Source organism: Tetrao urogallus (genome assembly GCF_951394365.1).
Source record: "Tetrao urogallus genome assembly, chromosome: 15".
Classification (NCBI taxonomy): Eukaryota; Metazoa; Chordata; class Aves; order Galliformes; family Phasianidae; genus Tetrao; species Tetrao urogallus.
The window spans coordinates 10,282,400-10,297,984 of NC_136828.1; the positions used below are offsets into that span (position 1 = coordinate 10,282,400).

General features: G+C 43.5%; 1 protein-coding gene across 4 annotated transcripts; it reads left to right on the forward strand.

Moving 5' to 3' along the window:
* Window positions 1-1,790: 1,790 nt before the first annotated feature.
* Window positions 1,791-12,060, forward strand: COPS3 (COP9 signalosome subunit 3; the record flags this gene model as incomplete). 4 transcript variants are annotated; one of them, XM_079542890.1, is made up of 12 exons in its annotated part: window positions 1,791-1,869; window positions 4,401-4,530; window positions 5,383-5,495; window positions 5,600-5,649; window positions 6,467-6,559; window positions 7,278-7,457; window positions 8,650-8,790; window positions 9,543-9,716; window positions 10,696-10,782; window positions 10,974-11,087; window positions 11,670-11,750; window positions 12,007-12,060. In XM_079542890.1, the coding sequence occupies 12 exons, from the start codon at window positions 1,791-1,793 to the stop codon at window positions 12,058-12,060; spliced, it is 1,296 nt and encodes a 431-aa protein (XP_079399016.1). The 4 variants fall into 4 exon arrangements, with proteins under 4 accessions (XP_079399016.1, XP_079399017.1, XP_079399018.1 ...); XM_079542891.1 differs by having other exon boundaries at window positions 1,791-1,845; XM_079542892.1 differs by lacking the exon at window positions 9,543-9,716 and having other exon boundaries at window positions 1,791-1,845.
* Between the last annotated feature and the right edge of the window lie 3,525 nt (window positions 12,061-15,585).

Consider the following 15,585-nt stretch of genomic DNA (forward strand, 5'->3'; position numbering starts at 1 on the left):
GCCCCGACCCGGCAGTGCAAAAACCCAGTTCCTCTTCCCGGTGCCTGAGCGAGCCCGGAACGGCGGCACCGCCTTAAAGCGGCGGCACAAGCGCCTTGCAAAGCTCGGCTCGGCCGTCCCTCCGAGCCGCTTTAAGCCGGCTGCAGCCGCGCTCCCTCCCCTTCCCCGCGGTGCCGGGGGGCTGCGGGGCTCGGGCTGCTGCCCACCCGCCGTGGTGCGGCTCGTCCTGCGGTCCCCGAGGTCGGCAGTAGCATCGTTGCTGACTCCCTGCTGCCTTTACCACCGTCTTCTGGGGTGCGTGCAGGAGACACGGGTGCAGATGTAACGCATGCAGTGTTTTTTTGCAGCAAAACCTTAATGTGCTTTGAACCAATTCGCGGGAAGAGTTAGACTTTGCCCAGGATGTCACCTGCTGTGACAGCTCCGTGTGATGTGAAGGTTTAAAAGAAGATACCTGGACACAGAAGAACTCTCTATTTAGACAGTGCTGGGAAACATCCGACCGTGCAGAGGAGGGACTCAAGGTGTCAGAACGAAGCGCTGACATGGAAACAGCGTGCAGGAAGGGCTGCATATTCTGACACAGGACCAGAGATCACTACGGCCAGAAAGCGCTTGGGGGATTTCAGCCGCTATAAAGAGCAGGGAGGCATCAAGAGTGTGACTAACGGGATTAGGCAGCTGCAGAGTTGGGAATGAAAAGATTTTGTCCGACAGCAATGATTCAGCTTAGCAGAACCAAAATATTTCGTCTTCCAATTTCCGAATAATTTCTAGCGGGGCGCGTTGTCCTTGTTGCGTAGAAAGGGCAGTGAGTTGTGCACAGCCAGTAAGGGTCAGCGAGTGAGCAGAGGGACACAATTCCTGATCAAACTGAACAGGGAAAACGTGCAGTTTCAAGCGGGTAAGAACACGTTTTACTTCTCACAACGAACGGGATTTCAGTGCACTTCTCCAAGCACGTATTTGTCTCTCATTGTCTCTCATTGACAAGCACAAAGTTTTGCTCACAGGACGCCTGGCAGCCCCAGCAGCTCAGTTTATACAAACCGAATGAACATCACTGCTACCCGGCACCAGGGGAACGAATGTGTCCCCTGATGTTAAGGAGCGCTATTTGCACCTCATCAGACAGCGCTCACCGAGCTGAGCCACCGCACCGCGGCAGGAAAGGCACAGCCCCGCTCCTGTCCTGAAGGGCCGTTCCGACCAAAGCCGTGCCGTCAAAGCCTCAGATCTGACTGCGCAGATCCGAGCCGCAGGCGTTCAACGCACGCTGCCCCGACAGAAGGGGCTTGCCGTTGGGGCCTGGGCTGGGGCCGCGCCGAGCTCCTCGCCGCAGCAGGCCTGTGCCAAACGCAGACCGAGCGTGACACCGTCCCGCCGCTGAGGAGCGGTGACACAGGAGGGCCGGTGACGTCACCGCAACGTCACCCGCCCGCCCGGCGGCCCTGCTGAGTCACGACTTCTCGCGCTAAGATGGCCTCCCGCGTCCGGAGTGCGCGCGGGGGCGGTGCTTCCGGCTGGGCCGCGGTTACCCCGGCAACCGCGACGGGCGGGGGGGAGAGGCTTCTGCTCTCGCGAGACAGCGGAAGTGACGCGCGGCGGCGGGCGTCGCGCGACTCCCGCAGAGGCCGCTGATTGGCCGGTGGCGGCGGCGCCCGTGGCGGAGCCTCCTTCCCGCTTCCCTCCGCCGCTCCGGCCCGCGCCGCCCCTTCCCTCCCTCCCCCCTCGCAGCCGCCCGCCCCGCCCCTCCCGTAGCGCGCGCGGCCGCGCCGCCAGCCGCCAAGATGGCGTCGGCGCTGGAGCAGTTCGTTAACAGCGTCCGGCAGCTCTCGGCCCAAGGTGACCGCCGGGTGCGAACCGCGGGTGGGGCCGAGCGGGGAGCGGCGGCCGGTGCGGCCCGCCGGGCCCCGTGTGTACGTGGGGAGCGGGTCGGGGCCCGGGTCTCTCGTGGCTTTATCTCGGGCGGTGGTTGGGCCCTGCGGTGCGGAGCTCTGACTCTCCGAGCGTGCCGGGAGCTCTCCTTGTGGCTCCGGTGAGGCCTTCGTTTCCCCGTCGGGGGTCCCGGGAGGGCTTCGGCCCCGCGAGGAGCGGCTGGGATGGAGCGTGAGCCTTGGGAGGGGGATGGGAAATGGGGGGGCTTCAGGGAAGTGGGGCATGAATGCGTTTCAGAAGTGCTGGCTCCTTGGGGGTGAAAGCTCTGCCTTCCCGGTTTGGGGCTCTGAGGGGCTGTCAGTGCTGCTGGGATGTCTGATGTACCTCGGGGGAAAAGGGGAGAGCCCTGAGGCTGCCTCGTGGTTGTCATTACACAGCACTCGGAAGGTGTTTTAATATCTCTATGTAAATTGTCTCAGTTTCATTGCCAAACTTCTCATTACCCCACATGTGGGTGTCTTGTACTTCTTGAACTTTCTGTGGGGATGCTCCCTAAGAACTTCTTCAGTGTCAGGGTGGCAGAGCACTGGAACAGGCTGACCAGGGGTGGTGGAGTCTCCTCTGGAGATATTCAGACCCCAACTGGACACCTTCCTGTGCAACCTGCCGTAGAGAACCTGCCTTAAGAGGGATTGAACTTGGGAGTCCCCAGAGGACCCTCCCAAATCCTAGTGTTCCGTGGATGTTTGCACTCTGTAAGCGATCAGAAATTCATTCTTTCCTCTGCAGCCCTCAGGCTTTATCTCTGGCAGTTATTTTTGGGTGGGGTGTAGATTCTGTCATGCTTTGGTTTTAATTTACTAAATTTGTAGCATTTTTACTGAGGATAGCAGATGCTGGAGACAGTTTGTACCTATGCAAGATGCAGGTACTTAGCAGACTACAGAAGATTTTTTTGTGTGGTTTAGTTTAGCTGGCAAGTTCTTATATAGTTTTGAAGGTGAACGCTATTCTAGGGGAAAGCTGGCTGCCTTCATGGAAGTTCTGCCATTGGGGGCTGCCCAGATAGGTGCTGTCTGTGAGGAGTGAGTGCAGGCACAGCAGACTGCAGGGGGAGAATCAGGTGTACTTGTGGTCCTGGGCTGTCAGTGCTAAATTGCACAGGGGATGACATAAACGGACATGTAGTGAGGCCTTGTGTGCGTCTTCCACTTGCATGCTGTTAATATGTAGCATATTTGGGGTTTGTTGGATTTTTTTTTCTTCTTTGTGGTTTTGGTTCTTGTTTGTTTGTTTTTATGGGGGGAGGATGCTGGATGAAGGCTGTAGAATGGGAGGATTTGTCTGTTGGGGGGGGCATCAGAACTGACCTTTTGCAGTGCTTGAATATCATTGCCAAATGAGATTTTACAGGCCCTGTTTCTCTCCATGCTTGTCTTGGGAGTTTTAAATCTGGATGGACAGAGATGTTATGAGGATGGGTGTCTGGGGTTCCTGGTCTGTGGTCCCACGTATGGACCTTTTGATCCCTGTTTTTACTTCAGTGTTAGCATTTCATTGGTAAGGCTCCCCAGTTTTGGCTTTGTTTTCAAAGGAAAAGGCCAAGAAATTTGAGAATGGTGTAAATCTCCTATGAATGGGGGCACTATTCTTTAGGTCATGAAGACTTCTGTAAAGGGTGAAAGGACCTCTGCTTTTTTTTCCTATAATCAACAAGGATTGAACACTGAAACAATCCTCTGCTTCAGAAAGATGTGGTTTTAATTCCTGTAGTTTTGAAGGAGGAGAAAAAAAAAAAGGGTTTTGAAAGCAGTTTGTTATAATAAAGAGGGAAGTCACTGCTTTATTTGTGAGCCCTTACCATACCTTCCTAATTCAAAGTAGTCACATTTCATGCTGTGTTTATAGTTCACAATGAATAGAACAATGCTGTAGTAATAATTATATGAAGTAAAGTTAAGAACAGATTTTGAAAACCCCGTTATTGGAGGTGTTCAGTTGCAGGGTTTTTGAAATCAATAATGAGCAGCCCAGAGAAGTGAATAAGGCACTTGAGGAATGCTAAGGAGCATTGGTATTGGGGTGGTTTTATTATTATTTCAGAAAGGGGAGGACGCTGTTCTTGGTAGATATGTTTTGGCTTTTAACGACTAGAAGGCACAGGTGGAGGTAAATTCTGTTCATGTTAGAGAGAATTTGGCTTCACAAAAACTTACTGGAGTCTGGGAGACTTGGCTCAAGCAGAGCTGGTTGTTGCTATGGGATCCTGAAGCCCTCCGTAGTGAGGTGGATTGATGCTGCTGCTCGTGCTCCCTTTGCTGTCCCAGCAGTCAGAAGTTTACCTGTCACTTATTTTTTGAGAACTGATGCCTCGCGTACTGCAGAGCAGGAAATTGGCTGGGTGATGCTACGTTTTCCTGACTTTTTAAGTTATTTTTTAATAGGGAATCAAGTTGCAATGAAGCGTGGGAATGTGTGTGTGATTTCTAAGTGGGGTCTGACAAGGATGCTTTTTATTTCAGGGCAAATGACCCAGCTTTGTGAGCTGATCAATAAAAGCGGAGAACTGCTAGCGAAAAACCTCTCCCATCTGGATACAGTGCTTGGTGCCCTGGATGTGCAGGAACACTCGTTAGGAGTTCTTGCTGTCTTGTAAGTGTGGCTTTCTTTTAATTAAGCATTCTAGCATCAACATTTCAAGCTACGTGCTGGATTGCCAGCCAGACACAAGTATCTTCAGTCTGTTGTGGAGTAGTGCTTAGTTTCCTTTGGTGATGTGCCTTTTATTAGAAGAAATGTTAAAGCAAATTCCTGCTTTCAGCAGAAAAAAATCTGGAGCCTTACACTGTCATTACTGCCAAATGGAGGTTTGTTTTCCTTAAGGCTGTGTCTAGTTGTGTTGTTTATGTCTGTATGAGTGTTTTTACCTATCAGTTCAGCAAAAACTTTTAATTGGCAGGACACGAGTGAGCCAAACTGTAAGCATGAAGCCATGTGCAGAGTTCTCATTGCACTCAGATAGTGTAATCATAACTGAAGCAGTGTGCAGCTGCAGCCTGTAGGGTACTGAGGAGCCTGCAGGGATGGAGAGAAGCTGAAAATGAAGGAGCTCTTAGCAAGACAGACAAGTCTGATCATTTAATAGTTGAAAAATCTGTGACGCATTCAAGCAGGTGTCTGGAGAAGTTCTGTGGTTTAGTATAAAAATTTCACTGCTAGCAATTTATTATGATTATAATCGTAGCAGGTAAAGTGATCTTTGTTGGCCATAGTTAGTTCCAAACTAGTTTGTCACCAGATTCATAGTAGGACTATGCACTGAAAGTGTACTTCCAAGTGCTGTGCAGTTCCTGGGGAAATCATATGCCATCTGTCATGACCACTTTGGCACTTCTTGCAAGCAGCTGCCTGTATCTGTAGAGACTGATGAAGATAAAACTTTTTGTTTTCTTTAATTAATCTCTTACTGTTGTGTGTTAAACTTTTTTGGGGGTCTCGTTTTAGGTTTGTGAAGTTTTCTATGCCCAGCATCCCCGACTTCGAAACGTTATTCTCACAGGTGCAGCTCTTCATCAGTACTTGTAATGGGGAACACATCAGATATGCAACAGACACTTGTAAGTTAATTCAGCACTTTATAGAAAAACTTTGTGTGTATTGATATAGTTTGGTATTGTTGATTTTATTTTTTTACTGAATTATTTTGTTTTTCTCTGTTTAGTTGCTGGCCTGTGCCACCAGTTAACAAATGCCCTTGTGGAGAGAAAACAGGTGAGCAAGTATCAGCTAATACAAATAAGGAACCTACAAAGCCAAGCTCTTAAGAAGGATGTTACTTGCTTCATAAAGATTTACTGCTAATTTCATGTGAAGTATTTTTGTGTGGCTCCTTATGTATGTTAAGTCTACTGAGCAGTAATGAACCTAAAAGAAGATTTTAAAACCTCCTTAAGGAAAATAGGCATTAAAATTTGGGGGAGGGAATTAGCTAAAACCTTGCTCTCACACACAAACCAGGAAGTCAGGTGTACTAGGTGTGTTATTCAGGTGGTGTGTGAGGAGGGGAAAGCTGCCCAAACTGACAGAGCCAATGAGTCAGAGAGATTTCAGTGTTCCTCTCACCAGTCTAACGCAGCGTGCTTAATGAAATGCCTTAAAATGTAGGGGACGTTTGTTTTTAGGGATAAGATACTGAAAATGCCCTGAAAAAGTAAGTTAAATCTAGCTTGAAATAAGAGATCAAATCAGGACTGAGTGAAGCAGGAGCCTTTCCTTTATTTACTAGGAATTTAGATGTAGTCATGGAGTCAAGAGCAGTTTACTCAGTACAATTTACTGCTTTCCTGGTGAACTTGTCTCTGTGAAGCAGAACGGGTGACTTTGTTCAGTTTGTCAGGGGAGTTTATATACCGTAGGCTCATCTTGTTTTCTGAGTGACTGCAATATCCTACAAAAAGGGAACCACAAGTTAATTATTACTTAATGGAACCTGTCAATTAGTGTTATTTTTCATTTGTAAGTGTCAACATAAGATCCAATGTGCTGCCATCTATGAGAAATTATCTGAAAGAGATGTAATTTCTGACAGCCCCTGCGAGGAATTAGCATTCTCAGACAAGCCATAGACAAGATGCAGATGAACACAAACCAGCTGACCTCAATACATGCAGATCTCTGCCAGGTAAGGTCTTGATTCTGAGAGTGAAAGCTGGTAGATTCCCTACAGCTGTTTGAGAAATGCACATCCACGTATTGCAGCGTAAAGGAAGCTTTGAATTGTGGCCTTGGGGTTTTTGATTTTGTTTTTTAATTCTTTTCCAGTAGTCAGCAATATGGCATACTGAAATAAAACTCCCTTCTCTTCCTGCTAAATGTTCAGCACATGTCCCCAGGTCTTTGATTTTGCTCATGACTTCTGAAAGCCCTTCTCTCTGGGCTGGAAGTCGTGCACAGCTTCTCTTAGACAGTGTAAGCGTTCTGGCCAAATACTGTTTGCTCGGGTTTGACAAAAGGCATGCTTGTCTCCATGTCTTTGGCCTGGATTTGCACTTCTGTCTCGTTCTTGGCTCCTGGGACTTAGAGTTGGATGAGAATGTTTAGTGCAGTATTGAGTGCTGCCAGCACGGTAGTCTGGAAGGCCTGGAGTTTCAGGCTGCTTTATTGGCTGGTCTGATTTCTTTAGGATTCAAATGATTTCTAAAAGTTCACAGTCTGTGCTTTTCCAAACACCACAATACAATGTATGATGTGTGTTGTGCCTCTGCTGTGACATACACTGTTTTTTAACTCTCAGAGGAGTGAGGTTATATTAAATACTACTACATGCATAGTATTTCAATGTCATCTTCGTGGATATTTGAAATAGCTAATTTATAAACACTTAATTTGTTTTCTTGTAGCTCTGTTTGTTAGCAAAATGCTTTAAACCTGCCCTCCCATATCTAGATGTGGACATGATGGATATTTGTAAAGAAAATGGGGCATACGATGCAAAGCACTTTTTATGTTATTACTACTATGGTGGGATGATATACACTGGGCTAAAGAACTTTGAAAGAGCACTCTACTTCTATGAACAGGTAACTTTAATTAAAACTCATCAGTCTGAATTGTGGTGAATTAAAAAGCAAAAGTGGGGATATCACACAATAGCACTGACATAGTGAGCCAGCTTCAAATTCAAACAGAAAGCTGTGCACCCAGTGTCAAGTACAAGCAGTCTGATTATTTTTGTTCTTAACCTTTAGGATGCAGTTCTATTAAGAGGTCTGTGCTTCTGTTCAGCGTTCACACTGGGTTTGCTTTTGCATGCTGTGCATTATAACTGTGCATAGAAACTGCTTGGGGTTCATTTTCATTTATCAGCTGTATCATGAGGAGCCCAGACTAAACGATACTCTTGGTGCACAGAGTGAAGTAACAAACTGAATTTAGAAGTGTTATCTTCTTGGAAAGTCCCAGCCAAGCAACTAATGCACCATAAAGCTATGCAACTCAAAGGTTGATGTTAAATTTATCTCGCTATAAATATTTTCAAGTGCTCACTCATTACTGCTCACACAGAAACAGGCTGGTGCTCAGAACTGTGCATTTTCAAAGAGCACTGTGGCTTTGCTTCTGACCTTTGCCAAATCTTTGATGGAAGTTACACTTCATGCCTGTTATAATAATGACTGCTCTACTTTCTTCTATGAAAGAAGAGAGAATGACAGAATTCAGAAAACTCAGCGAAGAAAAGCTTCTGTCAAATGTGCAAAATAAGCCAGTGCAGTGCTTTTCTGTAAGCAAGGGTGAGCTGTTGAGTTGCAGTATTGGGGTGAACTAAAGTCCCTTCTTGCTGTTCTGCAAGCCTCTTTCATCATGGTTAAATAAGAGGTTGCATAATAGAAAGATTTCGTAGGGATATTATAAGGATGTGTGTAAATTCAGCTTTCACAGGGGCTGTGTAATCATTCCTTGTAACAGGCACCACTGGTGATTTACAGTGCAACTTCAGATACGTATCAAGCAAAGGGGCTTTGATCTTAACGGGGTTTTTTAAGTTAGGCGTTACTGTAATATAAGATGTTTTGAGTAGTTCATATAGAACTTTTTTAGGATGTTTTCAGATAATTACCTTTTATAGAAGTTAAGCTGTAATGCTCAAAAGTGAATCTAAGATGTCACTGCATCCTTTGTGCGTACAGTTTTAAACTGAGATGTTGATAGTGTAGCTATTGCAAGTTACCAATGAAATGTTAAACTTGATTCATTTCTTTTTCTCTCGCTTAGGCAATAACTACTCCAGCCATGGCAGTTAGTCATATTATGTTGGAATCTTATAAAAAGTATATTCTAGTTTCTTTGATACTACTTGGCAAAGTTCAACAGCTACCAAAATATACTTCCCAGATAGTTGGTAGGTTCATTAAGGTAAGTCTTGCAAAAGCAGCTAAATCACAGAACAGGGCATGGATAATAAAAATCGTATTGCAGGCATTTTTCTACCCTCATTTGGTGATACTGTTCAGTGTTGCACATTCTTGTTTTTCGAGTCTACTGTGGCCAAAGATTATAAATGATATTGTTCGTATGGGAAATAAGGATCTTCATCTTTTTTTGTTTTAAAAAAAGTCTTTTGAGTTGAATAGGACTTTGTAATTAGCAGTGTTCTCCTCACTGATATTGCACATCCCTTGATAACCTTTACTTCAAAACTCAAAGTTGACAAGTTTCACTTGGCATTCAGTATGCTATTCAGTATGAATATATGATTGTATTGTCCATGCTGTGATTCACAGGGATCAGGGCTGACAGTGTCTTAGGTATTAGAACAGATATTATGAATAAACTGTGAATGCAATGCTGCTGAGCTTAGACTCAGCTTTTGTCATCTGATAGTCAACCAAAGGCTCTTTTCCTGCTTTTTTTTTTAATAACTAAGATTGTCGTATGCTGGTCCTTGAACAGAGCTGATTAGATCTTACACTGCTTTAATACAGTTGACTGGTCAAGGATCTGTTGTTGCCCTGGACCTGCATGGGCATCACCTAGATTTTGAGAGGCACTTGAGCTACTTTAATTTCTTTTTGCCTGCATGGCTTGTGTTGAAGTAGTGACTTGGATTTGTGAGGCTGGTTGAGCACCATTTTCTTTAAGAAGAGTTCTCATTTTTCTGATTGCAGCCCCTCAGCAATGCTTACCATGAATTAGCACAAGTTTATTCTACCAATAAACCCTCGGAGCTTCGAAATCTGGTGAACAAACACAGTGAAACATTCACAAGGGATAACAATATGGGGCTGGTTAAGCAATGCTTGTCATCTCTCTACAAAAAAAATATTCAGAGGCTAACCAAGGTAAGATGGGTAAGATGTGCAGGTTGAAATTTATTCACATAAGTGCAAAATGATAACATAGTCGTGTCACAGGGAAACAAACAGATTCATGTGTGTGAAGAACCATTCTGAGACTTTCCGATGCTTTGGGTAGAAAACCAATTCAGTTAGCTATTTGAACATTAGTGCAAAGGTGGTTCAGTCAGTGTCTATCAGAGGGGTTTGTGCACAGCCATGGGCGGTGGTATCCAGCTGTATGTCTGCTTACCTGCTTGCTTTTTGCACAGAAGCTTCCAGACCTTATTGTCTGTGGCTTTACTCTGATCTAATTCAATGGTTTTGCTACGGGGAATGAGAGAGCTTAGCTCATGGTCACTTAGTACGTAATCAAAAAGGTCATGAACACTAATAACCCAAAACTCCATCTTTGTTCAAAAATAGGAAACCTGAACTTCATAGTTTACTTCATTAGATGAGAATGAGTGAATAGCATGGATTTTGGATGTGTCAGTTAAAAGAAATGCAGAAGCAATGTAGTGATCTGGTCCTTGGCTGAAGAGATGATTAATCCTTAAAAGGGATCAGGGGAAGCTCTCTCTTTCTTAAGCTCAAATAGTATTTGCTGCAATAGAAGTAACTTTGGAAGTAGTGCAATGTATGCAATTCTTGATGGAAGTTCAAGGGGTGGACAGCTGCCTTATTTAGGTTTGAATGTGGGTAAGAGGTTGGACATGATCACAACTCCGAAGGGACAGAAAGAGATTGCAGAAATGAAGTAATGACTCTGTGAGTTTGGCCTGCATTCATGCACAGTATAACAAACTAGAATCTTTGGAGTAAGAGCTGACTGTGCTGTCACAGTGCTTTTGTAAGTAACAGCTGTGCGTTCTGCTTGTTTCATCCCATCCAACTTCAAAAATAAGACTGTTAGGCCATGAAGGATTGGCAGGAGAAGTTCTTAGTGTGTAATTTCAGCGGCTTGGCATTTTCTTAATTACAGACGTTTTTAACGTTGTCATTACAAGACATGGCAAGTCGAGTTCAGCTGTCGGGGCCCCAGGAAGCAGAAAAGTACGTCCTCCACATGGTAAGACTTGCAACTTGACTAAATAGTCCTAACTTAAATACTGATCCAGTGTAAGACTGTCTCATTTGGCAGTGTGTGTTTGACTGGCAGAAGAATGGTTCTGTTTCACGTTGAATGAAATCCCACAAGGCGTTGTAGATACCTGAAATTCTGTTGTTGGTGATGCTTTATTTTAAACTCTTTCATTTCAGATAGAAGATGGTGAAATCTTTGCAAGTATTAATCAGAAGGATGGGATGGTCTGTTTCCACGATAATCCTGAGAAGTATAACAATCCAGCTATGCTTCATAACATTGATCAGGAGGTAAATCTGCAAGAGTTTTAATGCTTCTGGAATGCCTACTGAATAACTAGTGTTATTTTTAATAACTAGTTCCTACTGAATAGTCTGAAATCAGATGCTGGGAGAAGTCAGCGTAGGTAACTTAAACGTGGGGATGGAGAGCTATGAATTGTTACTATTTCTCATTTAAAAGTTTTAGATTGATAGTAATTAGCTATGACTTTCCTGCTTTATCTTCTGTCAGCTTGAGACATCTCAATAGACTGCTTGTTGATGATGTGAAGTTCTTGAAACTGGCTGGATTAGGACTGTACAAGGGTTGGTTTGGTTGACAGTGATATGCCTGTAGTTTGAGGTCACTGACCTCACGGGGCTTTAAAAAGGATTGTTGGGAAGATATTAATTAAAATAAGGGAATAAAAAGTGATGTGAGGCCTTCATCTAGGAGATGAAGGCAAAGAGCATTTTGACATGGAATTTTTGTGATGGCAGAGGTTGCTAGTTCTCCATAGCACAGCCACAAAGTATCAGCAGATCTTTTACAAGCTGGACAAAACAGTCAGCTTAGTATGTTTTGTTGTTGTTGTTTCTTTGTTTTTTAAGATGCTGAAATGTATAGAGCTTGATGAACGACTGAAAGCCATGGATCAAGAGATCACTGTGAACCCTCAGTTTGTGCAGAAGGTAATTGACTTAACCTTTTGTCAGAATATTTAAGAATATTTGAGTGTAGTGAGTACACTGTACTGAATGTTTGCATTCCTAGTGCTAGTAATAATACATCAGTGCAACGTGCAGAAACATCGTGCTTTAAAACAAAAAGGAAGTGCGTGTTACTTCATGTCCACTTAATTTCCATACCTGTTCACTTCAAAGAAAAGTCTGTCTCAAAGGTAATTCCTCAGACCTGTTTTTGAAGAAATAAATCTCTATCTTTCAGAGTATGGGCTCTCAAGAAGATGACTCAGGGACCAAACCATCCAGTTATTCCTGAAATTAATATTGCTCACTACTCCGCTTTCAAGTAAAAGCTTAAGAGAATCACGCCTGGAACGGGGCATTGAGGAGTTCCATGAAGAGAGCAGAGAGAACTGAGCTTTGCTTTTCACCTGGACATTGAGAAAATAAAAGAACACCCTCTCAGTACTGTATAATTTCAGAAATATTCTCCGCAAAGAAAAAGGAAATCTCAAAAGAAACTTAAAAGTCTGTTTTGGATTTATTTATCTTCAGATTAACATCGTCAATGCATTAAATAATCTACCTTTTGTTTTAAAGGTTTTGAATGTTGCTGTGTTTCTGTAGCAGTCCTTTTTCCTCCTCTGCAGGAAAAAAAAAAGAAGTGTTATTCAGGGAAGAATGCAAACTCGCATTGGTTCATTTACAAGATAATTACTGGTTCCTTTTGTATTTAAATTTGGCTCGAAGTGCAGATATATGTATGGTGGGAGGGAGAGGGGTGGAGCTTAAGTAAAATACATCATAATTTGCATATACTTAGTGTAGTTGGCTGCTGTCTCAACTGATGAAATAAGAACCAGCTTCTTCTCAAAAGGTGTTGACAAGTCTTTGGTAGGTGACTGTTGAAAAGCAGAAGATGCTTTAGGGAAATCATACATGAGAGCTGTTTTGATTTTAAACTTCTGGTACAAAATACTTCCTAATAATGTTTGCTCTTGGATCAAATTTACTAGGCCTAAACAAGGATAATTGGAAGACCTGGGTGTTCTGGAAGATGCTGGATATGAAGTTGTTCACGCTGAAAGAAGTTTAAATTTTTGTTCCTATACAATCAGCATGAAGGTATTCAACACGCTGCTGTTTTTCTGTGGTGGAAATCAGTTCTAAGTGAAGGCCATGCTATCAATCCTTTCTTTGTCTCTAAATGTGATTCTTCTTGATGGAACTCTATACAGCTCATAAAAAAAAAAAAAAAAAACAATTTTATTTGGAACTAATTTGCTGGAATGACATCTAGTTTTAATTCAGTATTTCACACAAAAAGATTTTTGTTTGATTCTTTAAGGGTTTCACTTCTTAAATCAATGGGACTTTTATTTTTCTGTAGCTCTCGCGTATCTGAAGATTCTGACTGTTCAAACACCTTTGAGATACTTCACATCAGTGCAGATCTCCTGCTATCAGGCATACATACACCTGTCATCAAGGCAGAATGTGTGAAGCTCAGCCTCTACTGCTTCCTGCTTAAACATCTGAATAGGAGCTGCTTGCTGCTGCTAACCTGCCAGCTTTTGTCAGGTGTCAAAGTGGGAGCAAAGCATTTCTGGCTCTTGCCGTGTTAAACTTGTGTGTATTGAGGTCACCTGTGGTTGAAAACAACCCATTTGTGCTTCTGGTGCAGATGCAGCTCTGTTGAGGTTTTCATTTAAAACTGGTCTCTTAATTCTAGCAGAGCCTCTGTGGCAGTGGTTTGCTTTCTAGAAGACGACTGTGTTGTTCTCTAGGTGGCAAACGAAGTTTTTAAAAGCATAAAGTAGCAATTTAGTAGTGAACACAGCATAAGTCGGTAGTGTTAGTTGTTCACCATTGAGAATTTGTGCTTCCTATCTGACTTGCATACTTAAAGGCAAATTTTACACCTAAACTCACCTTACTGGTCTTGTAATTAAATATATTTATGATTTTTAATGGTTTTTTTTTTTTTCCCTAGTTAATCCTGCAGTGATTTCAGTGCTGAAAATGCTTATGCAACTTTTTGCTCTGGTACTGTAGAAGTGTTAAAGGCTGATGAGCTCTGCTGTGGGCTCAGGCACAAAGCTGGGTTATGGGAATGTTTACAGTTGTGTGCAGTAGAGTACTGCAAATGACTAATCCCAAACTGCCATGTAAACAAAAATGGTGATGGCTCACATTTCATTGCCAAAGGCTCACCTGCCAGGAGAAGAATGTATGCAGAATGCTTTCATGAAGCCTGAGAAGAACCAGAAATGTTCTCTCTGCAGTGGCTGAGCTTTCGTATTGCTGGTTCCTATTAGTAAGCATGGACATTCTGAGAGCTGGTGAATGGCTTTATATCTGTGGAATTACAAGCAAATTAGTAGATGCACCTGGTAAATAGCAGCAGCTGTTTCCTTTTTTTTTTTCATAATGTAGATAAAATAAATCGATACTGCACATCAAAGGGAATGGTAGACAGATCTACGTAGTATTTTCAAATGATATATTACCCTATTTTTCTTAATCTGTTTTTTAAGGAGGCACATTCTTAGTCGCTGTTGGAAAATTTGAAGTCAGGTCCCACCTGTAAGGAAGTATTCACCAGAAGTGCTTTGGGGAAGGGCTTTTAAGTAATGGTTTGATTTAAATGCATAAGGTCTAGCGTCTGCATGTCTTGAGATACTGTTGAAATTAAGTCACATTTTTTAATGAAGAAGCTCCTTCAAGTCTTGGAACTAATTGCATGGGCTGTGGTGAGCTGAGACGCTTTGAGAACACTTGAGCTTTCCGGTTTTAATTTGTATTTATTGCAAGGAAGGACTCTTGATCAAATGTAAGAACACTGTGTGCTATGCTTCTCTGAACTGCAGACTCTCAGAAGCCTGTGGCTAGTTCTTCCCATTGTGCATGGCTGGAAGATGTGCTCACAAAATCCTGAGTGCATGCTTTGATATCTAACTCGCAGTTTCATGCATCGTAATTTGCAAAGAGAGAAAGTGCAGCTCTAAAGGGAGCCCTAGACTTGCAACTACAGTTCTTAGCCACCGGAGGGGGGTCCAGTTCAGTCATGCTTAGCTGGTAATAAAATTATGTGGAAGTTTTTTTGTTTGTTTTTAAAGAAAAAAAGGCTAGAATCTGCATACAGGCACCCCTTCTGTTTTTGTTTCACATAGGAGCCCTAGTTACTGACCTTTGCTAACACACCCGTAGTGCTGCCATCGCACCACATGCTTCTGCATAACTCAGGTTGCCTCCTTCTAGGCAACTTCCCACCTCTACTAAACAGTGCAACTGCAACCCATTGTGTGTGTTGTCATAGGTGATCTGTGTAACTTAGGAAATGTTTTCTGCATGGCCACACCAGCTGAGGAGGTTAGTCCTGACAAGTTGTTTAAATGTACTATTGGTAAATAAAGATAACAAATGAGTCATTCTTAGTTTGTCTTAAATGGTTGGCCTGAAAGAATGAGATAGTAGGGCTTTTGTATTTGCGTTTTTTCTCTAGGTTTTTTTGGGGGGGTCTTTTGTTCTTGTTGACTCTCGGGACATGATTGTGGCTGGCAGCAGGAGGCTGCTAGGTGTCCGTGTCCAGCACAGCTCTGTGCTCAGGAACTGCTCTGGTGGCTTCTCAGAGCTCTCAACGAGTAGAACAAGCAGTTTCATTTTTGTGCCCACAGTCTGTCTTCTTGGAAAGTGCTGCTACGGGCCTTTGGCCAGCACCGGCTCTGGGATCAGATGGACTTTGGATCAAACATTTGCAGCTTTTATGTTCAGAGCTGATCTTTGTGTTGCGATCTGACCAGCTGAATATTGTTTTCTTCAGCAGAAGGTCAAGTTTTAG